Source organism: Tupaia chinensis, unplaced genomic scaffold (genome assembly GCF_000334495.1).
Source record: "Tupaia chinensis unplaced genomic scaffold, TupChi_1.0 Scaffold000095_1, whole genome shotgun sequence".
In the NCBI taxonomy this organism is placed as follows: Eukaryota; Metazoa; Chordata; class Mammalia; order Scandentia; family Tupaiidae; genus Tupaia; species Tupaia belangeri.
Window position 1 is genome coordinate 1088399 of NW_006159557.1, and position 26200 is coordinate 1114598.

The 26200-nt window shown below is 38.9% G+C and overlaps 1 protein-coding gene across 5 annotated transcripts in view; it reads right to left on the reverse strand.

Moving 5' to 3' along the window:
* DOCK10 (dedicator of cytokinesis 10) overlaps positions 1-26200 on the reverse strand; it is a 262391-nt gene that overhangs the window by 135058 nt on the left and 101133 nt on the right. For all 5 annotated transcript variants that reach the window (XM_027769882.1, XM_006143303.3, XM_027769880.1 and 2 more), the window contains exon 4: positions 7220-7302. In XM_027769882.1, coding sequence (XP_027625683.1) covers positions 7220-7302 — 83 coding nt within the window. The remainder of the gene's footprint in view (positions 1-7219; positions 7303-26200) is intronic.

Consider the following 26200-nt stretch of genomic DNA (forward strand, 5'->3'; position numbering starts at 1 on the left):
TGTGTGTGTGTGTGTGTGTGTGTGTGTGCATGCCCAAAATCTTGATGGGAAGGAGGAATGGAGAAAAAAGGATGGCAGCATGCCCATGCCATTGGCCAATATTCTCTCTCTCTCTGTCTCTTTTTCTCTGGGATGCACATATATTCTCTGGATATAAGTTACTTGGTACTTACAAGACTAAGAACAGGCCTGTTGAGGAACACAGTACTTGAGATTGAGCATTGAAGATGATATCTTTTTTTTTTTTTTTTTTGGAGAGGTTTTTGTTGCTATAGGGCACATGCGCTCGCCAGACAGACAGAGAGAGACATAGAGACAGAAAGCAAGAAATCACCCCTCAGGGGGGATGGTCATGCTGCAATCCCTTCTCCTCCATTCTCCTCTAGGGATCTTGGGCACGCACACACACGTGCCCGGCATGAGTTTTAAGCCACCGGGTCCGGGATGCGAACCATGGTCGACTACGTGGGAGTCCAGCCACATAGCCATTACGCTAACTGCTGGTTCCCAAAGATGATATCTTGAGTCTGGCATTGGTTTACTTCTCTATTTTTGTTTGCTTGCATAGTCTTGATAACAATCCCAAGACCCACAGATAAGTAGTTGCAAATGGAAGCAGTCTTATTTAAAGCCACAAGCATTAAAAGAAGGTTTCCAGGAAGTGTACATTCCGAGATTATCTTCGCCACCACAATGTCTGGCATATTACAGGTGCTCAATAATATGTGCTAATAGGTAGATATGGTTTACATATGTGCGTGTGTGCTACCTCAAATTTCAAAAACATATTAGTACATAATATGACCTTCCTTGACTTAAAAAGACAAGTCCAAAGAAGTTAAAAAATACATACAAAAGTTTTTCATTAAAGTCTAAATATATATTAAGTCGATGTTGCTTCTTACTAAAGTATATATCCAAGCAGTCAGGCATTTGTGCATAATATTGAGTCTTTACAAGTTTTATCTAATCTTGCCATTTTACACAGATGAAAATGAAGCCTATAACGGTTACTTACATAAACACAGAGTAGAAAGTAGGGAATTAGAAATCCTATCTCTGAAATAATTCCTGTACAAACTGCCAGCATATATCTCTGCTGTTAATAGTACACATTCATGTTTTTAGAAGCAGTATGCTGAAGTTTTAAATTCACTTCAAAATGATAAAATATAAGATCGATTGATGGATGGCTAGAGAGATGAATGAGTGGACAGATAATGTGATAAAACAAATAAAACATAATGTAAAAACACATTCTAGATGGTGAAAATAGGGGCGTACATTTTCCGAGTCTTTAAACTTTTCTATATATTTAAAATATGCATGATACTTATAAATTTTTGAAAAAATTCAGAGCAGTAAAAGAATTATACAAAGAGTGATAAAAAATGACATTCTCTGAACTGATTTTTTATATGTATCTCACACACACAGAGGATACTAACATATTGTGTCTGTGTATTTATATATATATGCTATTCTTCATGAAAAAGTTAAGTAAGATTTCTCAATTTTTAAGGCTTATTTGTTTGTTAGCTTAAAAAGAGGAGAGAAATAGATTTTTAAAAATTTCTTTTTTAGAGATATTTGCTATCGGGCACATGTGTTTGCTGAAGAGACAGAGAGAGGCAGAAAGCAAGGTATCACCCCCGCCTCCCCAGGGGCCATGGCCATGCTGCAATGCCTTCTCCTCCATTCTCCTCTCAGAATTTTGGGCACACATGCACATGTCCTCAGCACGTCCTCAGCCTGAAACATGCTGTGAACATGTGCATGAGTGAACTGTGGTTGACCACATGGGAGTCCAATGCCAAGGAGACTGACCCTTGACAGGGTTTCCTTGCATTGGATTCCTCCTGGCCCAGCCTCCTAGTTAGCAAGGACTGTGGGAGATTGTGACTGTGGCCAGTCTGTGCAGGTTAGGCCAGAAAGTGAACCCAGGCCTCTACATGGTCCATGGTCTCAGCTTCTACCAGTACCTTACCGCCAGTGTGAACCACTGCATGTGAGCCATCTTCTGATTCTTTTTTTTTTTTTCTTTTTGGACAGAAAATTTAGGGAAAAAAACTAGAAGGGGGCTTCACATAAATGCTGAGAAAATCTTCTATAATTTCATCAGTGTTACATTTAATACTTAGATAGGTTACTCATATTATGCTATATTTCAACTTACAACATCTCCACACATTGTCATAAAATGGAAGTTTCTTTAAACACCTCTCTTAAGTAAAATAACTCAAGAAAACATAAGAGATAGATAACACCAATGAAGTCAATAGCAAAACTTAACCAACTTCAATAGTCCCTGACTACATTTATGTTGACCTAATCTCATTAAAAAAAAATGTATAGGAACAAACCAGTGAACACCAATTGAGGCCATATCTGGGATGGGGGTGGGGGTGAATGGGGGAAGACTTCAGTGTGACTTTTCCTAATTCTGCTTGCTTAATCAAGCCAAGGAAAGTAGAGAGCTGTCTTAATTATTTTTGGTATCTTGTGTAATTTATTTTAGTTTAAAGTACAATGATATATTTTTAAGAGAGATTTTTTGCTATAGGGCATGTGTGCTTGCCAGAAAGATAGAGAGAGACAGAGAGATAGAAAGCAAGAAATCATCCCCCCCAGGGGGCCATGGCCATTCTCCTCTTGGGATCTTGGACACACATGCGTGCACCTGACGTGAGTTTAAGCCACTGGGTCCTGGACTCAAACCACGGTGGAATATGTAGGAGTCCAGTGATGTAACCATTTTGCCATCTGCTGGTCCCTAAAGTACATGAATGTTCTATAGTGTAGTTTTGCATAGAAAAATATGTCATGACTTTCCTGATGACCTAATAAATAAGTTTAAGTACATATTGGTCAGATAATTTTATCCCCCTTTTACAAATTGGTTTCCAGAATAAAAATAAGTTGGAAAAGGTGACTTAAGGTCCTAAAGTTCAGGGATCTCTAATACATAGAAAAAAATCACAACACGGACCAAAATCTGTTGCTCTTATGATAGTGCAGGAGTGCTCTTCAGATAGGACCTGGCGCTTGGAAGAGCCATGGAAGTGCCGACCACAGATCAGAAACTGAGTCCCTGAACTGAAGAAGGTTGCGTTTTCCCAGTGTGACAATGGTGCTTGCTCTCTCTCTCTCTCTTTCTCTTATGCATGCACACACATCCTCAGGGGTGGAGTGGAGAAGGGACCTCTGCTTTTTTTTTTTTTTAAAGTGTATTCATAGGCTAATACTAGAAAGATATATTATTTCAGGATGGACTATAAAATGAAAAGGTAAACTTCACACATTAGAAATAAAATTTAGCGGGACCAGCAGTTAGCGTAATGACTATGTCACTGGACTCGCATGTAGTTGACTGTGGTTCGTGTCCCAAACCCGGTGGCTTAAAACTCACGCTGGGTGCGTGTGCATGCATGCCCAACATCCCAAGAGGAGAATGGAGGAGAAGGGATTGTGGCATGGCCATCTCTCCTGGGGGGTGATTTCTCGGTTGCTATCTCTCTGTCTCTCTCTGTCTGTCTGGCGAGCGCACGCGCCCTATAGCAAAAACCTCTCCCACGCTAAAGAAAAAACCTCTCCAAAAAAAAAAAAAAAAAAAAAGAAAGAAAGAAAGAAAAAGAAATGAAAATTAGCATTGAACTTGGAGTTCCCAAGAGATAAGAGCAGCATAAGAATGCATGATGCCACCGATTTCATTAACCCACTGGGTAAAATACACACTTTATTTAATCTTCAGTCACATAAAACACTCTTAGGAAATGTTCTTTATATATTTTTTTCTATTAGTCAACTGTGTTAGCATTTTTGAATATGGTACATATCTCTGTATTTTACCCAACTGTGCAGGTCAAGTCATCAACCCAGAGGTTTGAAAAACATGCTGGGTACACATGCGTGTGTGCACAAAATCCAGAGAGGAGAATGGTGGAGAAGGGATTGCAGTATAGCCATCCTCCCTAGGGAGTGATTTCTCATCCCTCTCTCTGTCTGTATCTTTCAGGTAAGTACACACACCCTATAGCAAAACTATTTTAAAAAAGAATAAATTTCATCTCTTTTTTTACTTTTCCATAATTGCAAATTCTTATTTTTCAACATTGGCAACCCATAAAAAAGATGATCAGTTTAAATTGGTAGGAGACATAAGGGAATTCTTCTAATTCAGGAAGTATGAAAGTGATTTACTTCTAATAGCCTCCGAAGATCCAAGTAAATTATCTGTTTTAATACTGACCTAAATATGTGTAGTCTTTAGAGGGGAGTGCTTAGCTTTGTAAAATCGTTTAGAAAATAATTTCTGGTTCGGTGTTACAGTCTTCATTTTTCTAGGATAAATGTTTGATGATTATATTGTGGAACTTCTGGTTTTCATTTTAATATACAGAATTTATTAAAGTTTCTTACTTTGTAGAAGTATGACTCTTCCCCTTCTTTGCATCAGCTTCACTTCCTCTACTTAAACTAAGGAAAATTCTCACCAGGGCTTTGGTTACTTTCTTATTTCTTCTCATGAGATGAATCCTAGCATGTTCAAGAAGAGTCGAAATCCAATAATGATGTCTAGAATCTGTTCTTATAGGAGACGTTTTCTTTTTTAAATTAATTTTCTTTGTTATTATCAGTTTTTAAAATTTGCTATAGCGCAGATGTGCTCACCGGAGACAGAAAGAGAGAGAGAGAGAGAGAGAGAGAGAGAGAGAGAGAGAGAGGAGAGAGGAAGCAAGCTGCCAGTTCTAGGACTTGAACAGTGGTCAGCCATGTGGGAGTCCAGCACCTTAAACACCTCACCACTGGCTGGTCCCAGTCTATTATATTTCTTTTCTTTCCCTTGCTCTATTATTTTAATAGAAGAAGAGTATTACAAATATAAAATGATTTAATTTAGGTTTTTTTTTTTTATGGCATCACAAATCTGAGAAAAGGGATGCAGGCACAGAAGAGCTCAGAAGGCTGGAAGGTTGGAAAGCATTTATTTAGAAGAGCAGCTCAGAGCTACCGTCCACACTCCCTCACTTAGAAGGCAGTCTTTCAGCCGCTTGGGCTAAGATGTAACCACTTCTCAGAACTATTTTCAGAAAAAGGAAGTCTTGATGTCAAAAAGTGCTTCGCTTTTCAAATGTGCCTACAAAAAGTGCGTGACTAACTTCCAGACGGTCTGTAAGTGATAACTGCTCACAAAGGTCCAGGGTGTGGTTCCCGCATGAGGGCAGGAGTGGGAATTTTACTAAAGCCCTCAAGTCTGTAGGACCATTCAGAAGTTTGGTAGAAGTTAATGTGCAGTGTTGGAAAAGAAGTGAACGTTCAGATTTGCCACTTGGGAAGAAAATGTTGCTTTGCACTTCATAGTAATACAGTTCCAGAAGACTTGGACTCTCTCTTTTGCTTGTCTTTTCACCACTTCTCCATAGAGAAGACCAAGGGCTCTTCCAAAGAGGTGAACCATAGCACGTCTTGCTCCTCGTTGAAATTTCCCAAGGCTTTTGTTGCAGCGAGAATCAAATTCAAGCTCCTTTGTAGGGCCCCAAAGGTCTCCCTGACTGTCGTTCTGCTCACGTAACCACACAAATTCCCTCCTCGGGGTCTCTGTGCTTGTTTGCTCCACAAACCCCTTTCCAAGCTCTCGGGGCTGGCAGCTACTGTGCATTCAGATGGGAGTTCAAATGCCAGCCTTCTCTGAACTATGCCACAATCCCTTCTCCAAAGTCTGTATTTGGAAATTGATAGATGCTGTTCCACATATCCAAGTCAGAAAAAATATTTCTGGGGCACAGAAAATCTTGTCAAGTGATGCCTATTTCTGTACCATGTGTCTAGCAAAATCTTACACCCAGCGTGTGTAAGATTCGTATTTCATCTCCATATTTCCTTGGAGTAAAGGGTTAATAAAACTTAATATCTGACTGTGTTAACTGTTTTTCTGAATTATTTACATTATTGTACTTCGATGAACCAGTGAATTGGGAGATACCAGTTCCAGGCAGTTCTTTGAATTTGTGCAACTCTCTGGGATTCTGCGTGGAGAAGTCTCTGTCCTTTGGGGATTTTTACTAGAGTGGGGGAGCAGATACCACATGCACTTCATTTATTTATTTATTCATTTATTTATTTATTTGAGAGGTTTTTGCTATAGGGCACATGCGCTCGCCAGAAAGACAGAGAGAGACAGAGAGACAGAAAGTGAGAAATCACCTCCCAGGGGGGAAGGCCATGCCACAATCCCTTCTCCTCCATGCACTCACATGCACCCGGAGTGAGTATAGGCCACTGGGTCTAGGACTTGAACCACGGTCAACTACATGGGAGTCCAGTGACATAGCCATTACTGCTGGTCCACAGCCAACTGCCGGTCCCCAAGTGAACTAATTCTTTAGTTCAGGTCATCAGGTGAGCTTCTCTGTGGAGGTGACATTTGCACAGAGGCAGAATGAAACCTTTTCCTAGAGGCTTTATATTGCTCCGTCAGGGAAAGCTTAGGTGTTTATTTTCCTTTCTGATGTTCTTAGGCTTATCTCACTTCTGTGCAAGTTTATTTTCATGACTTTTGATATCCCAGTAGCAAAGTACATAAAACAAATGGCAAAGAAGAATACTATACAGAGTTTTCTCAGAAATATTCTTCGGCTATGATGTTTTTCTTTCTCTGTTTTTTGTTTTTGAGAGATTTTTCTGCTATAGGGCACATGCACTCACCAGAGAGACAGAAAGAGAGAGACAGAGACAGAGACAGAGAATCAGAAAGCAAGAAATCACCTCCTGGGGAGATGACCATGCCATGATCCCTTCTCTGCCATTCTCCATTCTCCTCTTGGGATTTGGGTATGCACACATACGCATCCAGCATGAATTTTAAGCTGCCAGGTCTGGGATTCAAACCACAGTCAACTATGTGGAAGTCCAGTGATGTAATCATTATGCAATCTATTGGTCTGTGTTGTGTTTTTCTAATCCTTTTACACCTCTTTCAAAAAACAGCTCACACACAAGAATACAATAATATACAAGCTTTAAAATGACTAAAACAATTAAATGTGAGTACACTTACATGTCACCTTAAACTCTGAATATACAAACTATACATTGCTGAACAAAATGGTCTATCTTGACTATTTGTAAATTCTAGACAATGTTTATAAACAATGGCGGAGTTTGAACAGAGAATATACTCTACATAGGAAGAACCCTGGAGTGCTTGTTAAGTTCCTACCGTGGTAACTGTCGAATGTCTCCAGAATATTGTTCATATTTGTAGTTTACCACATGCCATTGGGAACTATAAAATTTACAAGCCTGGAAGAAAAAAAAAAACATGACCATTACAAAAGCTATCATTAAAAATATCAGCTGTCCTGGTGAAAAATGCTGTGAGTACAATTCTCACAGTCTCTGGGGCGGTGTTAAGGAGGTAAAGTTAGTGATTTTAAGGTAGGTAAAGGGCTTATACTTTATAATCCTTTCACAGTTTTGAATGGAATGGAAAGGAAATCTGGCCTTTTTCAGACTCCTAGGGGAGTAACCATTGAACAGATTTATTCTATTTTACTCCAAGGAAAGGCTGAACATGCCGGATGTGTGCCTAACCTCGACCATCATTCTTCAGCTCTCCTTTCCCCTTCTCACAGCTCTTAGTAGTGAAAGACGTTACTATTTAGAAGTAATCCTATTGTCATAATTTTAGCCCATTTCTTCTTGTTCTTACTTCAGTAGCTGTTCCTCTTCCTTTTTATATCATCACCCTTGTCAGCCTGAAACTAGTTTTTCTTTTTTTTTCTTTTTGATTTTTTTATTTCAATTTATTTATTTGCATTCATTCACTGTACATCATTACAGCATACAAAATGTGATTTCCCATCCAGTATATACTGCATAGTGACTTAATCATTCATGTTATAAACAATTTTCCGTTTCTAGTTCCTAGAATTATTTTTAACCTTCTTTCTGACCCCCTCTCCTCACACTATCTCTGGAGTCTACAATTGTCTTCCATTCCTTTTCAGTTATACCTCTAAGGCATGGCCTTCTCTGTAATTATTCATAGATGTGTGTGTGTGTGTGTGTGTGTGTGTGTGTGTGTGTGTGTGTTTTAGACAGAGTCTTGCTGTGTCCTAATTCTACTCTCTCAGCCTCCCAAGTACTTAGAACTACGGGCACAGACCACCACGACTGGGGCTTTAGGGTGGGTTGAGACTCAAACCCAGGCAACCCATGTAGCTTCATCCTGTTGAGCAGCCGAATCCAGCCTGCGCTCCTTAGGTTGGGCAGTATTTACTGATTTTACAGACAGATGTGAACACAAAATAACCAAAAACAGTTTTAAAAATAAAGCCAGTAGCACAAAATGGTTATCATATAGTGTGGAAATGGTGGCTGCTTTTATAATATTTATGGATGGCAAATATTTTCCAGACACCTTCTATGCGCCTAGTACTGTACTGACCACGAATTTGTAATGAAGATTTCACCAGATGGCTGTAAAGGCTCCTTTTGATTCTAAAATGATTCTTGAGATTCAGTAGCTATCACTAGGATGGTAAGGAGACCTGTCTTCTAGCATTCGTGGGAAGAAAGGAAGAGAACAGACATATTGGACTGTGAGGAATAAGCACCTACGATTGCCTTTCTAACCAGAAAGGGGAGCGGCTAGAGATGGACTGGTACAGCAGAGAAGCGCAGGCACCTGCTTTGCAGAGCTTGACCTGGGGAGGCCCAGAGTGCATCACAGAAAGATGGACAGGGAGTGCAAGGTCTAGGCAAGCCACTCCAGGTGCATGACAAAGGCAGGGTGAAGAGCCAGGGGCTGTAGGTCCTCAGCCTTTCTGGTTTCTCTGCCTTCAGTTTCTTTAGCACCATAGCTTTATGTGTTTTAGGAAGCACCACACACAAACTGGGGACTGTGGGCAAAACAAGGGGTAAGACTGGGACAAGAACAATGTAGAAGGATGGTGGCTGTGAGGACAGGGAAAAAGTAGAGTTTAGAAATAAATCAGCAGGGACCAGCAAATGGTATAATGGTTACGTCACGGGACTCCCACATAGTTGACTGCAGTTCAAGTCCTAGGCCTAGAGGCTTAAAACTTACACCAGGCACGTGTCCCTGAGTGACTAAAGTCTGAAAGGAGAAGGGACTACAGTGTGGCCATCCTTTCCAGAGAGTGATTTCTCTTTCTGTTTCTCTATCTCTCTCTGTCTCTCCAGAGAGCACACATGCCCTATAGCAAAAGTTCGCTCTTAAAAAAAAATCAGTAATAAGACAAATAAATCTAGAGAAGAAGAGTAAAAGGGAGCTCAGGTCTATAATGACCAGAACGGATAGAGAAGAGAGGGAATGTGAACCAAATGGCACAGGTAGGTACAGTTAGAGAGATTCACTTTCCACTTGCTGAGCCAATTCTGCAAAGCACATGCTCCTGGAAACAGGAGGGAAACTGAGCCTTAATATGCTCCTTGGCTAATTTTTTTCTTTTTTAATTCTTGGGAGAGAGCGAGAGAGAGAAAGAGCGGAGCACTCTCAGTAGGGTCTCCTCACACCATGACCCCTTCTCTCAGTCCTCCAGATAGTCAAGATCTTGGGCACATGCAGTCAGCATGTTTCAAGTCAACCTGGGATCTAAAACCCGAGGTTAGCCATGTGGCTTCCAGCGCTGCAAATCAGCATGCTACTGCTTGCCTCACTAAGGCTGCGCTATCTTTGGATAAAAGATTCTATCACCATTTTAATCAAAGATGCCAGAAATTCAGATCAGGAACACAGACCAAAGCACAGAATTAGGACTTTCATGTTTATAAGTCTTTGCCACTCACCCGATCCTCTTTACTTTTCTTTCTTTCTACCCTTGATAAATTTTCTAAATGAAACAAAATTTGTTTTAAAATGGAAACCAAATCCATTCCATTTCAATCTCATTTTCCAGCATATACTTTTACCTAGTTCCCCTCTAAATATCTGTTTAAATGTGTCACTTACTGGCATATTCTAGAGATTTGTACATTGGCTTTATAAATTCAACTGCCACTTTTGGTAAGTAGAATAAAATGTCACGCTCTGGTTCACTAACCCAGACACTAGCCTCAGAGGTCATCCATCCATACAAATCTTAGCACAGCCTCCCGGGTAGCTGTGACTACAGGCACTCACCATGCCTAGATGTTTTTTCTAGACGGTGTCTTGCTATGTTGCCCAGGCCAGCCTCAGGATCACAGTCCTGCTGCCTTAGCCTACTCTGAGTCACTGGGATTACAGTGTGCACCACTCCCTTAACTTGGGCCAAAACTGAACTCAGGTTCCCCATGTAGGCCTGGCCTATGAAATAGCAGAGTATGCCGCTACGGCTGGGCCCCGTGTGTATGTACTCTTCATAAGCGAAATGCAAGTGGAGGGTACAGCCTTGAACCAGGACCAGGCCAAGCTTTTATTCCTGTCCTGAGACTAGCACTTTTTGGTCAAATCTTTTTACATATTTGAATAACATAGTTGGCTTTTGGATATTCAGAATATTGGACTAGATAAGAAATTTTGCCACATAATTTCTATCTCCACACTTCCTAATGTGGAAGTTTTAAGGGGACAAAGATGCCCTGACTTGCTCATTACCCTTTCTTGCTGTGAACAGTGCCTGTATCTAACCACGACCTCTACACACGCTCATGCATAGTCTACATGACACTCACAATATGCACAAGCTTAACGGAACCTGAGATGTCACTGCCCAAAAATGAATGTGGCACTTTTCTAAAGTTAAGTGTAGTTATAGTAAAGAACTATCCCTTTTGAGGGGAGAGGAGGTTTACAAATGCTGTCAGATGCTACTCCACTAAGTTTTTGATGTATAATATTAACAAGCAATCAATGAGATTTTAATATTCTTACTTCATATAGCAGAGAAGTAAGAAGACCTGCAATTTCTTTTTTTTAATTAAGTTTTAAAAATAATTATTCATTTAATTTTATTTATTATTATTTAAAAATTGCTATAGGGCATGTGCTCTCTCCAGACAGAGACAGAGGGAGAGAGAGAGAGAGAAAGTGAGAAAGTAAGCTGCCAGGTCTGAGACTTGAACCATGGTCAACCACATGGGAATCCAGCACCTTAACTACCGTGCCACCTGCTGGCCCCAAGACCTGAGACTTCTGACATAGCTCCCACAGGTGGTAGATACTGGGTTTGTCTGACTCTAAAAGTTCATTAAGTTAATTAGTGAATTGTTTGATGATGTAATTCTGAGGAACATAACTGGACTAGCATTTTGGATATTTTATATGGTATTTCTTATTTTTTTAAGAATTATTTTATTTAACTTTATTTATTATTTATTCATTTGTTTATCTCAATTTGACCAGAGAGAGACAGAGTTAGAGAGAGAGAGAGAGAACGTGAGAAAGCAAGTCGCCAGGTCCAGGACTCTAACCATAGTTGGCCATGTGGGAATCCAGCACCCTTAAACACCATGCCACCTGCCGACCCCTATATGGTATTTCTATCTCTGTCTAGAATAAGAAAGACCTGGCTTTTAATTTTGGTACTTTTTAGTTAGGATATATCACTTAAATAACTTAGTATCTCTAAATTTCTTTATCTGTGTAAATAATATTCACCAGGATCAAAAAGATTATCCTTATAAAGCAAGTAGCATAGGTAATCACTCAATAAATATTCCTTTAAGTTTTCCCAGCAAGTTTGATTCAATCACATCCACATCAGTTGATAACAACTTGTTTTGTTTTATTTGATTTATAAAAGTAGAGGTTTTTAAGAGAGATACTAAGTCAATTCTTGCACTAACTGCTGGTCCCTTTTTTGTTTTTTTGGAGAGTTTTTTTGCTATAGGGCGCGTGTGCTTGCCAGAAAGACAGAGAGAGACAGAGAGACAGAAAGTGAGAAATCACCCCCCCAGGGGGGATGGCCACGCCACAATCCCTTCTCCTCCAACTAGGTCAATTATTAAAGAGTTCTGTTTTAATCCAATCACTTATGAATTATGTGCTATATTTCATGTATCTGGGGTGGGCAGATGAGAATCAGAGTTGGACTAGATGATGTTTAAGAATCCTTGGAAACAGCAGATGGCATAATGGTTACCTTGCTGGACTCCCACATAGTTGACCATGGTTTGAATCCCGGGCCTGGTGGCTTATAGCTCACACCAGATGCGTATGCATTTGTACCCAAAATCCTGACAGGAGAATGGAGAAGAAGGAATTGCACCATGGCCATCTACCCTGGGAGATGGTTTTTCACTTTCTGTCTCTCTCTGTTTCTCCGGGAAGTGTATGCACTCTATAGCAAAAATCTCTCTTAAAAAAAAAAAAAAAAAAAAAAAAAAGAAGAAGAAGAATCCTTGTAATCTGTTTCTGATTCTGAGGAAACCAGTGCATTTTACAAACACATAACCATTTCTCCTACATAGTTATGGCATCTTGGAAATGTTATGCATAAAAAATCATTCTCTATTCTTGGTCCCAGCCCACACAATCACCCTAGGATGATCATTAAGCACTATTGTAATTATGACTACAGCTCCTCTTTGTCTAAAAAATAAGCTGAAATAATCTGTGGCAAATTCAGAGTTACCGGTTACAACTGGATTTAGTAAAATAAAGCAATGGCTCCAGTTTTCTTACTGACATTTTAGCCCACAACACCGGTTTCAGAATACCAGCTTTACTTTCCCTTTCAAATGGAAGCTGCCACAGCCTATTTCAAAGGTGAAGCCTATGAAGACTGACCAACAGTTCGCTTAGCTAGATAATTTTTCCAAAAAATGATGCCCTAATTCTCACTGGACTTATTTATTATGTTTGCTGTTTAACATTTATCCTCACCCACTCTGCCTGTATGTGCTTAGACAAAAAAAAAGTTGGCCAAAATCAACATGGAAGGTTTCTGTGCCACAGGGATAGTGTTTCCTAAATAGTACAGTGTCCATGAGTCATCCAGGATAGTAATTAAAGTTCAGGTTCCTGGGGTCTGCCCTGAGATCTCTTCCATCAGAACCTGGGGAGTGGAGCAGAGGGGAGAATCTATACTGTAAAAAGTACCACAGGAGATCCTGAAGGAGATAGATACCGCTACTGTCCAGGTAGAATCCATCATTTCATGGGGTGATAATGTGACCTGGTCCTTACTATATTTTTTTACTATAAACCAAGAGTTTTTGGGTCCCAGCCTCACTCAGGGCACCTTAGTAAGCTTCACTGAGATTACCTTCCAGTTTCCACTCTTACAGACATAGCCTTCGAAATGGACATATTGATTCCAGTCTGGGGTTTTATTTATAGTGGACAGTCAATATTTATTTGCTGAATGAATAACCTTCTATATCCCTGTTCCTTTAGAAATAACTAAACATGATACATTAAAAGTTCTAAAAATCTAAATATTTTAGAAAAGAGTAGGCAATTAAAAAGAACACTCTAAAGTACTATAAAGAAAATATTTCATTTTTCTCCTTCTTTTTTTCTTCAGAGAATCATTAGAATCAATTCAAATCGTGTTATATACATCAGATGCAATTTGTCCACCTTTAAAAGGGATAATTATTAGATTCTGGCCATAGAGTAATAAGCAGGTAACAGATGGGTTTTTAGGTGCAAAGTTATTTTTCTTTCTAGCTGTTGAGGTACATTTAATTACACAACTAGCTTCTTGCCAGAAAGATTAATATAATTATAAAAGATATTCACTTTGACCCTTAGTCACCACTAGAATTAATTCCATATATGTACAATGATGGTGGCAATTTTCATATTCATGTCATACTTTATAAAGTTTAGAAGTAATTATGACTATTGTATAAATGTTGAAAATGGAAGATCATGAAAATAAGTGACTTAGGTAAATTATATATCAAAAGGGTGGCTAGATAACTTACTGTCCATACTGTGACATTTCAGAGTGAAAACGGACACTATTAGCCAGGCTGAGAATTAGAGTAGACTATTCCTGCAATCTAGGACACATGACCACCCAGTAAATTGACACTCTGGAGAAAAAGCACTTTCAATCAGATCACATGACGAATTCCTTTAAAATGCAATAATTCATTTTTTTTCTTTTGTTGTTTTTTCCTGGTCTTCCTTCCCCATTGCTCATTGTGACTCTTGTGTCACCACCCAAATAAACCTGCACCTCAATTCCTGCATCAAGGCCTATTTTGAAAGAACTCAACAGAAACAAAGATGGGAGTTTCTCCTATCTAAGCCCTATTTCCTGATGCCTGTGTTAGTGAGGACACAAATACCATGGTTCTTGTCTTCTTGGAGGAAAGAATTCAGCCAAGAGACATATGTCTAGTGGAACAACAGAGCTTCATAGCAGAGTGAAATAAAGTTCAGAGCAGGGGGAAAATGAAAGTGGAAGTACACTCGTAAGAAGTAGGAGCGGCCGGCTCCAAGGGTGGATACCAGTTGTAATAATCAATTTCTACAGTATAAAGACAAGTTGAACAGTTACTGATTAAAAAACAACAATAACAATAATAAAACTTATACTACACTCTTTAGGGAAGGATATAAATAGTTTGGACAAAACCAAAACAGTGCCAATTTAGGTGTGACTTGGGTTTTGGAGTGATGGTACAATCTTGTTTAGTAGACTTCGACTCTGATTTTTAAAAGCTATGAGTTGTTATTAGGTTGTGTTACTATGTATCATGCAAAAGGCAAAACAGAAGTGGCAACCATTTCATTTTTCAAGTGAAAATTATCTTTAGATCATCTAAACTTAGTTTCCCTTGGAAGTGGAAGGCATTTGACCTAGTCCATAAGGCTGAAAACTAGACTTTCAGTTATAGCAAAGTTCTTTAGGTATGAAATGCAGCTCCATGAGTGGGTGTTTCTGACAAAGAAATTTCTCATATTCCATGCCCAGGTTCAGATTTAGAGTGAAAAATTGCATGTTTATCTTTGAAAGAGAGCTTCAGTCCCTCATTATTTACTAAGAGAATGTTTATATAAGCTTCTAAACATTCCCTTAAAAACTACACTTAGAAACTTACTAACACAAACTTTTTATACCACATACTTAACTTTTGAAGCTGAAAGACATATGTACACAGTTTAGCTCTAGCTCAATGTTTGGTAAGAGAATGTATAGAAACTTAGTTTCCCTTGGAAGTGAAAGGGTTTGGCCTAGTCCATAAGGCTTCTAAACATTCCCTTGTAAAATACTGTTAGAAACATACTAACAAACTCTTTTATACCATGTACTTAACTTTTGAAGCTGGAAGACATATGTAGACAGTTTAGCTCTAGCTTAGTGTTTGTTCTTGTTTGTCGTTTTATAGTGCATGTGAATGGATGTTATGGAATAAAGCTCTTTTTAGGATAAAACAAAAAGTATATGCAAAGAGGAAGTCTCTTATTCTTGAATAATACCTTTGTCAGTGAATTGAGACTCATTCTTCAAAAAACAACTTAAAACAAAGTTTTTCTCAAAAATCTTTTCATTTTTATTAAGAAAGAATATATTTTAAAAATTGGAGCAATTTTTATAGTAGTATTTCTCCCAAAATTCTCTAGAAATTTAAACTGTTCATTTAGCCCCAATATCATATTGCAGGAGTTAGTTATAGGGTAAGAAACACCCTGCTTATTGTGTTCCAGTATAAAGTTAATGAATGCATTAGAATCAGCCATTGACTGTGCAGTGTTTCAGAATCAGAAAAGAGCATTCATTTTTGCTTAATTTATTTATACATGCAATCCCCACACCCCAATAAACTATTCAAAGACATTGTTACTCAAGGGTAAATTTGAGTGACATTATTCTACATATCAGATTCAATAATTTGCATAAAGTGCACTAAACAAAGACATTTTAGTGAAAAGAATGACTTCTTTATCAATGTACATAACATGCGGTCCAAAATCAAACATAAAGCTTAGAAAATGTTAGTTACACTTCTGGTCAACAAAAGTGGGCAGTGCAAAATATAGTTTAAATTATGGCCAGCTCCCCCTTCTCCAAAAATTTCCTATGTTTAGAACTAAAGTTATTTACTTCCATAAAATTATAAGATGCAGCTTCAACCTTGAATATTCATAATTTTCTCCTGAATTTGTTGAATGCCATTTGTATGAAGCCAAATATGAGAAGAGAAAAAAGAGGAAGACAAAGATTTCATGTCCACCATTGCACTCATTTGATCATATTGGGTTTGTTTGTTTGTTTGAAATTTTGTTTTCCATATATTAAACAATGTTTTGTCACATGACTTTTTTTTTTTTAGGAGATTTTTGCTATAGGGTGCATGTGCATGCTGGAGAGTCAGAAAGTGAGAAATCCCCCCCCTCCCGTGGTGGGGGAGGATGGCCACATTGCAATCTTTTCTCCTCCATTTTCCTCTCAGGATCTTGGGCATGCACACACATGCACCTGGTGTGAGTTTTAAAAAACCAGATCCAGGATTTGAACCACAGTCAACTACATGGGAGTCCAATGATATAACTATTCCACCATCTGCTGGTTCTAGTTTTTTCACTTAATTTGCAATACATAGCAGGCAGATCTAGTTTTAAATTTGGTATGCATAGGATATTCTGTCTGAAGAGGCACAGTTATTACTTTTTTTACTGAGTTTACTCTTGAAGTATTTTGTCAAAGTGAAGGGGTACTGGGTTATATTGGGATGTCAGAAAAGTTATAATGCATTTTTGCATAGAAAAAATATGATCCAATATATTAACATCTTGTTTGTTAAGCTAATGCATCCCACATCTCCTCAGTGTTTAACCCATTGTAATCAAGACTGTGCCCCCAGCTTTTGAAACTGCTCTAAGACCACTCAAGACCCTGAATGGCCAACTGTGGTGAGCCATTATATAGATCCTTCTTTGACATTTTATACCACAGATGCAATCTCTTATTTCTGACCTTTCATTTGCTTTATTCAGAGAGGTTGTCTGTCTACTCTATCTCCACATTATATGCATGGAACTCTTTAGCAAATCTTTAATTTTTTTTTTTTTTGGAGAGGTTTTTGCTATAGGGCATGTGCACTCATCAGACAGACAGAGAGAGATAGACAGACAGAAAGCGAGACATCACCCTCTGGGGGGATGGCCACACCGCAATCCCTTCTATTCCATTCTCCTCTTGGTATCTTGGGCACACATGCACACGTGCCTGGCTTGAGTTTAAGCCACCAGGTCCAGGACTCGAACCGTGGTTGACTACGTGGGAGTCCAACGACATAGCCATTACGCTAACTGCTGGTCCCAGCAGACCTTTAATTTTGAGTATAGCTCAGGGATCTGCCTTCTGGTTCCAGTCCAGCCTTTGAAGCATTCCTGGGCAAGTATTTCCAGACTCAAGGTTCAGATCCAGAGTAAATTCCCACACTTTCTTCCTGTGATCTAGACCTATGTATTTATGTTCTCCGTGGACATCTCTCTCTGCATATCAGCAAGTGAGGTTTTCTGGCGAATCTTTCATGCCTGTTTGAGCAATCAACCCTTATTTTCCTCTGGGAACAATTATACAACTAATCTCTCAAGTAACACATGTGGGAATCATTGTCAATGTATTCCTCCTCTTTGCTTTCTTTACAATCCCCAGCTCCTATCAATTCTATCTTCTTAATACTCCCACCATCACCATGGTCATACTGCCATGTATTCTTATAGGTCTTTATAATCATCCACATGGGATATTGTAAACAATAGTCTCCAGTCTGACCAACATTTCCTCAGTCTTACTCATCCCTCAAGTCAGCTAATCCATTTTCTGGCCTACCTTTAGCTACTTTTTTTTTGGCTATGTGAACCTGTTTTTGTTTCTCTATCATAAAGTAATACTCTAGAGGGTGCCTGTCAAATTATATTTCAAAAATCTAATCATAGTCTATAACTTCTTGCCTGGGTGGTATGTTCCTCAAAGACAGGGACTGAGCTAGTTCCTCTTGTTACCATCAACTGAGTAAGTGATCACTGTTGAATAATAAACCTTTATTACCATTCTTTATCAAATGATTGATGTCTTTTATTGTGTTCACTTTAGGTTTTGATACACTAAGATCCATAGTAATAGAAAATAAGTGGGAGAGGAACTTTCTATGAAAATAATTGAACCTTTTATAAAGATAAATAAGTCCACCAAAGTCTGTTGGGTGTGGCAGATTCTTTTATACCTAAAGGAGCAGCTCTTCTATCCCACTGAATTCATGTTCGTCCCTAGGACAAAAGAAAGAATAATCCAGTGGCTTTCTTTCTCACTTTCCACCTCTCTATCTCTTTGTCCCCATCTGGTCAAATTAAAATAAATATATAAAATAAATAAAATTAAACTAAAAAAATTGATAGGAGTTGGGGATTGTAAAATAAAATAAATAAAAATAAATTTTTTTTTAAAAGGAAAGGAGTTTAGAGGAGAAATGTAAAGGCTCGGGACCAGCAGTTGGCCTAATGGCGATGTCGCTCGACTCCCATGTAGTTGAGCATGGTTTGAGTCCTGGGCTCGGTGGCTTAAACTCATACCAGGCATGTGTGCATGCATGCCCAAGATCCTGAGAGATGGAGGAGACAGGATTGCAGCATGGCCATCCTCCCTGGGGGGTGATTTCTCACTTTCTGTCTCTCTCTGTCTTTCTGGCGAGCTCATGTGCCCTATAGCAAAAACCTCTCAAAAAAAAAAAAAAAAGGAAATGTAAGGGCTGAAGAAAAGTTACTCTGACTTTTATAATCATTATTGTTTACTTCAAAGTTTGAAATTTGTCTATACATTTAAAATTTGCTGTATGAAGATTTGTCTATAGGATAACCATCACTGAGGCTTGTTTGGGATTGTGTACTAGTATTTTAGACCCCTGTGAACAAAGGTAGACAGTATTTTTTAACTCAATCACTGTGCACCTTTACAGCATACAATATGAATTTTTCCAGCATGAATACCCGGTATATCAGTTCAAAGACATTACCATATATATTTTCATCAACAGATCATTTTCCATTTTGTGTCCATTAAATGTTTTGCTTCTTGGATGCACAGGTATCATGGTGGTTATGTTGTTGGACTCCCACATGGCTGACTGTGGTGGCAGTACCAGACACGGTAACTTGAAAATCATGCTGGGCATGTATGCATGTGTGCCCAAGATCCCAGGAGGAGGATGGAGAAGGGATGGTGGTGTAGTCATCCTCCCTGGGGGGATGATTTCTTACTTTCTCTCTCACTGTGTCTGTCTCTCTCTCTGGTGAATACACATGCCCTAGGGCAAAAATCCCTATAAAAATGTTTTGCTTCTTTTTTCCTTTGAATCCCTCTATCCTGTAAAAATTTAAAATGGGTAAGATCTGACAAAATGGCCAACGAAGGACATTCATTGTAGGATCTCTCCAGGATAGCCCAAAAGATGTGGACAGATGGCACAGCAAAGGAAACAAGAGAGAACCCACACAATTCATCCATAAAGAAAACAAAACCCTGTCACTTGACAAAAAGTGGGTGAATTTGGAAGATGTAATATTAAATAAATTAAGCCAGACTATGAAAAACAAATGCTTTATGTTTTTAGTTAACCTATACTGAATGTTCGCACTCAACGGCAGAAATTGAAATGATTGAAAACATAGAAATCGAAAGTAATGCAAGGGGGAACCAGCAGTTAGCGTAATGGCTATGTCGCTGGACTCCCACGTAGTCGACCGCGGTTCGCGTCCCGGACCTGGTGGCTTTAAACTCACGCTGGGTGTGTGTGCGTGCGTGCCCAAGATCCCGAGAGGAGAATGGAGGAGAAGGGACTGCAGCGTGACCATCCCCCCTGGGGGGTGATTTCTCGCTTTCTGTCTCTATGCCTCTCTCTGTCTGTCTGGCGAGCACACGCGCCCTATAGCGAAAAAACCTCTCCAAAAAAAAAAAAAAAAAGAAAGTAATGCAAGGGAGTTCAGGAGAAAAAAAATGTAATGGACATAAGAATTCGTGTAAAAGAGGTTATGAAATGCTGCACCACAGTAGAGTAAAAAATTAAGTATGTGTTTCATGTAGTGTTCAGTATTGAAGCAGATTAATATGTATATATCATTGATTTGTACACACTATATATATGCTTTGAAAAAAAAGCAGACTATATCTCATTAAGATGTACATCAAATGCATATAAGCCAGAAATAATTATAATAATAAAAGAATTAAAAATGGGGGTTTGAGGTCAGCCCCATAGTCTAGTGGTTAAGGGAGTCAGACATGACTGACCAGTGGTTTGAATCTTGGGCCTGAAAATATGCAAGGCATATGTGTACTTAAAATCTTGACAAGATGGAGAAATAGAGGAGAAGGGATTGCAGTGTGACTACTTTTCACTGTGATTACCTTCTCCCTCTCTGTCTGTCTCTGTTTCTCTCTGGTGAGTACAATGACCTCTCGTAAATAAAATAAAAATGAAGGTTTGGGAGCCAGTAGTTAGCTTGGTGGTTGAGGTGTTGGACTCCCACATGGCCTATTGTGGTTTGAACCTCAGATTTGGCAGCTTACTTTCTCACTTTCTCTCTCTCTCTCTCTCTCTTTCTCTCTCTCTTGTGAGTCCACAATGCCCTATAACAAATTTAAAATAATTTAAAAACACAGAGAATTGGACACTAAAAAGAACAACCAACTTATTTGATCTTTAGAAGGCCATAATATTCCCTATCTCTTCATTAGTAGCTCCCTCAATGAAATTCATGTCAATAGTCACTAAATAACTGATTCTGTTATACTGGAACTTTATTGCACTACTGGTATTTAATATCTCCTTGCTTTAGAATTTTGTAAAATTGTGTGTTTCTGAAGGAAGTTGAGGGGAAAATGGATGGGATTTTTTCATGGTCAAATAAGTTCAGATAATGTATCATATCATATTCACTTCAAAGACAGTCTCAATGCATATTAGCTAATTTAGGACTTTGTGTGTGTGTGTGTGTGTGTGTGTGTGCACATGCATGCTCTTTTATGTGTGTGCTACCTACACACATCTCTCAGACCTTGTTTTTTGTAGAACATTCTGTGCCTAAGTGAAATTGGTTCCTACCTTGATTCAAACCATGAGTTCCTCTGACTTTTTTTATTGTGAAATATTTATGGAAGGCTAGAGACTTTAACATTTACTCTGCCATAATTTTAATTTTAATTTTCTAGTAAGTCTTTGGTCCTGTTTTTATTGTTCTTCTTTTTAAACCTTCTTTTTTCATAGAGGGTCCCAATGCTTCTAGTTTGGAAACTGTTTAAAATCTAAATATTTCCATGCCCTAGGAACTTAGTGCTTTGATGAAGATGGCAGACAACCATTATGTCATCGTGTGTACATATGTAGATACAGATGTAGATATAGTGAAATAGATATTTAATGCTGTTTCCATACTTCTTAAATCTCCAAGTCCTTTACACCATGACCAAAGTGAGACTTGGATTTTTGTTTATTTGCCAGAGGTTGTGTGCATTCATGAGAGAGAGAGAACGAGAGAGAGAGAGAACAAGAGAGAGAGCGAGAGCACACTCCATGATGTTCATAACATAACCCCTTCTTCTCCATCTGTCCCTCCTGTTGAGATTTTGGGTACACATGCACGTATGTGTGCCTGGTGTGTTTTTCAAGCCATTGGAACCGGGATTCAAATTGTGCTTCTGGCCGTGTGGGATCCAGTCACCTTAACCACCAGGCCACAGGTTAGCCCAATACTTGGATTCTTGAATTTATTCTTTCTCCTCATTTTATTATGATTTTACTCCTGCAGCAGGTTCAGTTCCCAGAAATCAGAGAGCGCTTTGTTGTCAGAGTAATTTGGTACCTTAGTACTTTGCCAGTATTTCTCTCGGCCATTCAGCTAAAGTGGTCTCAAGGCTCTTGTTCCTTCTTGAGCTACTGTATCATTTTCAATTCTCTGCTTCCTCATCTTTTGCTGAGAGAAACCAAACTGAGGCCTTTGTTTTAATTAGTGTGCTGGGCTTCTGGCATTATATTATCCCTTTGAGTATATTAAAATGAAAACTCTGCTGTAGGAGTTTTGCTTAGGAAGTCTGCATCTTATTTATAGATCCTTTAATTGTCCCACCCTCTCCCACCCCCAGACCCCAGTGGGAATGGAGCCTGTTTTATCACGGAAGTGTTTGATGATTTATTTTTTTATGGTTATAGATGTCGATTTTAAGATACTTATGAGGATCAGATAAAGATAATGCTTCCCAGTTCCTATTTTCCAGGGATTTTCAAATCATTGCTGTATTCTTCTTCAGAAAGCAGCATTAGAATTATTAATAGTCCTATTTAAGGACAGAGAAATTGAGGTAGAAAGGTTAAGAGTTTGCCAAAATGTAGGACATAGTACCATGTGAGCAATGGAATTATCCTCACCAAATCAGGCTATGAAAAATAGTTTATAGGAACTTTTATCAAAGGATCTGAGACAATAAAATGGATAAGAAGATGGAGTACAGGGTTAGAGAGGGTGTACATAAACCAGACAAATTAGTTAATAATTTGATGTCTGTTTTCTAGGTTGTAAAACAAGATAGTAATACTTGCATTGGAGTGCTCAAAAATATTTATACTTGTACAATTTTGCTTAACTAAGGCTTTATATTAACCTAACTGTTCAGTGTTTTAATGGATGTAAAATAAGTCTATGATGTGGAACTCTTAACCTCTGAGCTAACAGGGAGGAGAATTAATAACAGATAAGACAGATGAGAGGCACTGTTCATTATATTGAACTCCCATTAAAAACATGAATTATTTCAGGATTTAGAAAAGAATGCCTACCGCCTCTCAAAAGAGTCGGAGAATTGTCTAAGTAGAGTGAAGTGAGGTAGAACTCAAAATTCGTATTGAGCCGGATGTGTTTAAACTTGATTCTTTCCAATTTGCTGCCTAGCAACCATGGCACTTGTCCTTGCCACCTAGTGGGACAATTTAGCACAAAGTGGACTGAAAAGGTTGCTGAGCACAGCAGCTAGGAAAGACAAACAAGCGTTTCTACAAAACCGTACAGACGTCCATGAGTTTGCTTCAGTGCTGGCTTAATCTGGTGCCAAAGATCTAGCCAACGTTCTTCAAAGTGTAGTCTGCTGACCATGTGCATTAGAGTCACCTGTGAGAACTACAGCAGGGCTGTGAGGGTGAAGACAGAGTATTCCTTCCAGAGCCCGTGGTAGCAAAGCACCGTGCTGGTGGCTAGCACCCTGGTTGCAAGCCCCTGAGCAATGGCTAGAGGGCGCATGTCTGGATGCTGATCTGCCTAGGTTCAGCTATATGGTGCTGCATGGACGAGTTTCTTCATCCTTCGATGACGGTTATGCCACTAAAAGGTGATGATGATGACGATGAGAGATATGTTTGTAATCACTACGAATGACAGGTGTAGAAACAAACGCCGCACAAAGCAAGCAGTGGTCAGGAAAGCAGCTATTGGGGTCAGGAGTGCTTGCCATTGCACTTGTCCGGGGTCATTTCTCAGTCTTAGCTCACGTCTCTGGTGGCTCTTTTCTTTGTATCTACTGTCTCCATGTCTGCTAGTTTTACTCCATCGCTGTCATGGGGTATTTCTAACTAGGGCTTGTCGTTTTTCCAGCCTATGAAGCACAGGTTTCGTGCCATTGTTCTTTTCGTTTTTGCTTTTGCCATAGGGCATGTGTGCTCACTGGAGAGAGATGGAGAAAAGGAAAGAGGGAAATTCCTCCCCAGAAGGGATGGCCACACTGCAACCCTTCTCCTTCATTCTCTTCTCAGGAATTTGGGCACACACAGCACATGTGCCTGGTGTGAGTTCAAGCTGGGATATGAACAGTGGTCAGCCATGTAGGAATCCAGTCCCCTAACCACTATGCCTCTATTGCTATCCTTGAAGCTAAGCACAATTTGAGAGTTTTTGAATGATTTTCATTGCCAGTGATTGAAACAAAAATTCATCAAGATGTAAAACAGTGTCATCCCAGAATTCTCATTTTTTAAATTTTTTTCTCTGAGAGTCATATAGTGAGAAAAAGATTTTGTCATGTTGTTAAAGACATTTGAATGCTCTGTCCTGATCTTTGCAATGTACAAGCATTTAGTAGATACAGAAATGCAGGTCAATTGGGCAAATGGGTTGTGGAACAGAATACCACAGCTGAGTGAAAAAAATAGACACTGCCAATATCTAACGTGGTGCTCTCTGTTGAAAATGATGAATATATAGTGTTATTCTTGATTTGCTTGCCATACATTGCATCCATGTTTTGAAAAATTTCATGTAGTGCCCTCCAAAGATGAACAGCAATGCAGTGTAAATAAGAAATCATAAAACAAGACAAAATAAAGAAAAAAGAAGTTCGATACTTGGTCCTCAGGGTAAAAGACACTCTACTTGGTGTCTCCTTGGAGCGGGTCTCAGGGGAAGTGAGGAGTCCATGGTGGAAGTGAAAAAAGGAGCTGTGCGTAGTTGACAAGGAATTAAGATGGAAACAAAGGTGAAGGTGAGAAATCCCTCCCCAGAGAAGTAACAAGTGAAAGACAAAATTTGTAGTTCACCTGTTCTCAGCTAAAGGTGACTTTCTAAGAGGATTATAAAAGAATTGCTCTAGAGTTTTGAAATTAAGGTACAGGAGCTCTTGAAACATAAAACCCAAGGCCTCTAAGAACCCTAGAATAGTCCTACAAACTCTCCTGCACAGATCTGCTTTGAGGCCATCCCCTAGCAAAGTAGCTAAGCCTGAAACTTCTGTTGGATCCAGAGACCAGCGATTCTCAGTCAACCCAAGGGTTTAGGTTTGGGCTGACTTATCTTATCTGAATGGCAGGCCATTATGCCTGAATAATGCTTGGCAAGAAAATGAGCCAGTATTAAGAGGTGAGAGTGGAAGGGAGGTAGCAACTAAATCCAAGACCATGGAAGCCTTAAGAAGTATAGGACAGCCATGGAGAGCCAAGGACCTTGGTTCAAGTAAGAGCAGTTTTCCAGAATCAAAAGGAAATTGTTGCAAAGCTGGTGACATGCAAATGTCAAACCCAGGAAGAGAGTTAAAGAGCCACAAAATGAAACGTTCCTAAAATTGTGAAAACACTTATAAACCCATAGTAGTCACATTAAAAATGATTAAGCATGGCCAGGTGAACTTAGCTGACTTCTATGACTGACAGACAAACCAGCATTAGAAAAATGAAGCAAGACATTCAAGATTTTGACTGTTCTATGTGATTATTTTTGTTTGTTTGTTTGTTTTAAATTTTTGAGGGACTAGCAAGTGGCATGGTGGTTAAAGGTGCTGGACTCCCACATGGCTGACTACGGTTCAAGTTTTGGACCTGGTGGCTTGCTTTCTCACTTCCTCTCTCTCTGTCTCTCTCTGATCAAACTAAAAAATAATAATGATAATAATAATAAATACAGTTAAATAAAATAACTTTTTAAAATATTTTTGCCATAGGACATGTATGCATTAGAAAAATGTGGCAAGACATTCGAGATTTTGACTGCTCTATGTAAACTTTTTTGTTGTTGTTTTTGTTTTAAATTTTTACCATAGGACATGTAGGCTCACCAGAGAGAGAGGGAGTGGGGAGAGAGAGAAATCACACCCCAGGAGAATGGCTTCACTGAAATTCCTAACCCTCCATTCTCCTGTCAGGATTTTGGGCACATGCTCCTGGTGTGAGTTTCAAGCCATCGGGTCCAAGACTCGAGCTGTGATCAGTCATGTGGGAGTCTAGTGCCTTAACCATCATGCTACCTGCTGACCCCTCTACATGACATTTTAATTACCAAACTAAAATACAGAACATAGAAGAAGAGGATGTGATGCAGTCTCTTAGGTAATTCCCTAATGACTTGAAGAACTGCATTGGCTTTTAACTTTGGGGAAGAATTTTAAGCAACAGGCTGAGTTGCTTCCAACTCTGGCAGCATTTAAAAATAAAATATATATTCTAACTATTTTTCTCCAAATATTTTAAATTAAAAAGTTTATTAGTAACAGTGAAATAATACATAATTATATATGTTGAAAATAAATCTCTTAAATAAATCTCTTTCCTTCCTCTAGAATCCCCAACTTGGGAGTAACCAAAGTCATGCGTTTGAAATATGCATTCTTTCATCTCTTTTCTAGGCTGATATAAATATATTTAAGTATACAATTATGAATTTTGAATTTTTAATCACGTTATAGTACACATTCTGTAACCTGGTTTTTTTTCTTACTTTATCATGGGAATCCCAAATGAAGATTTTATATATATATATATA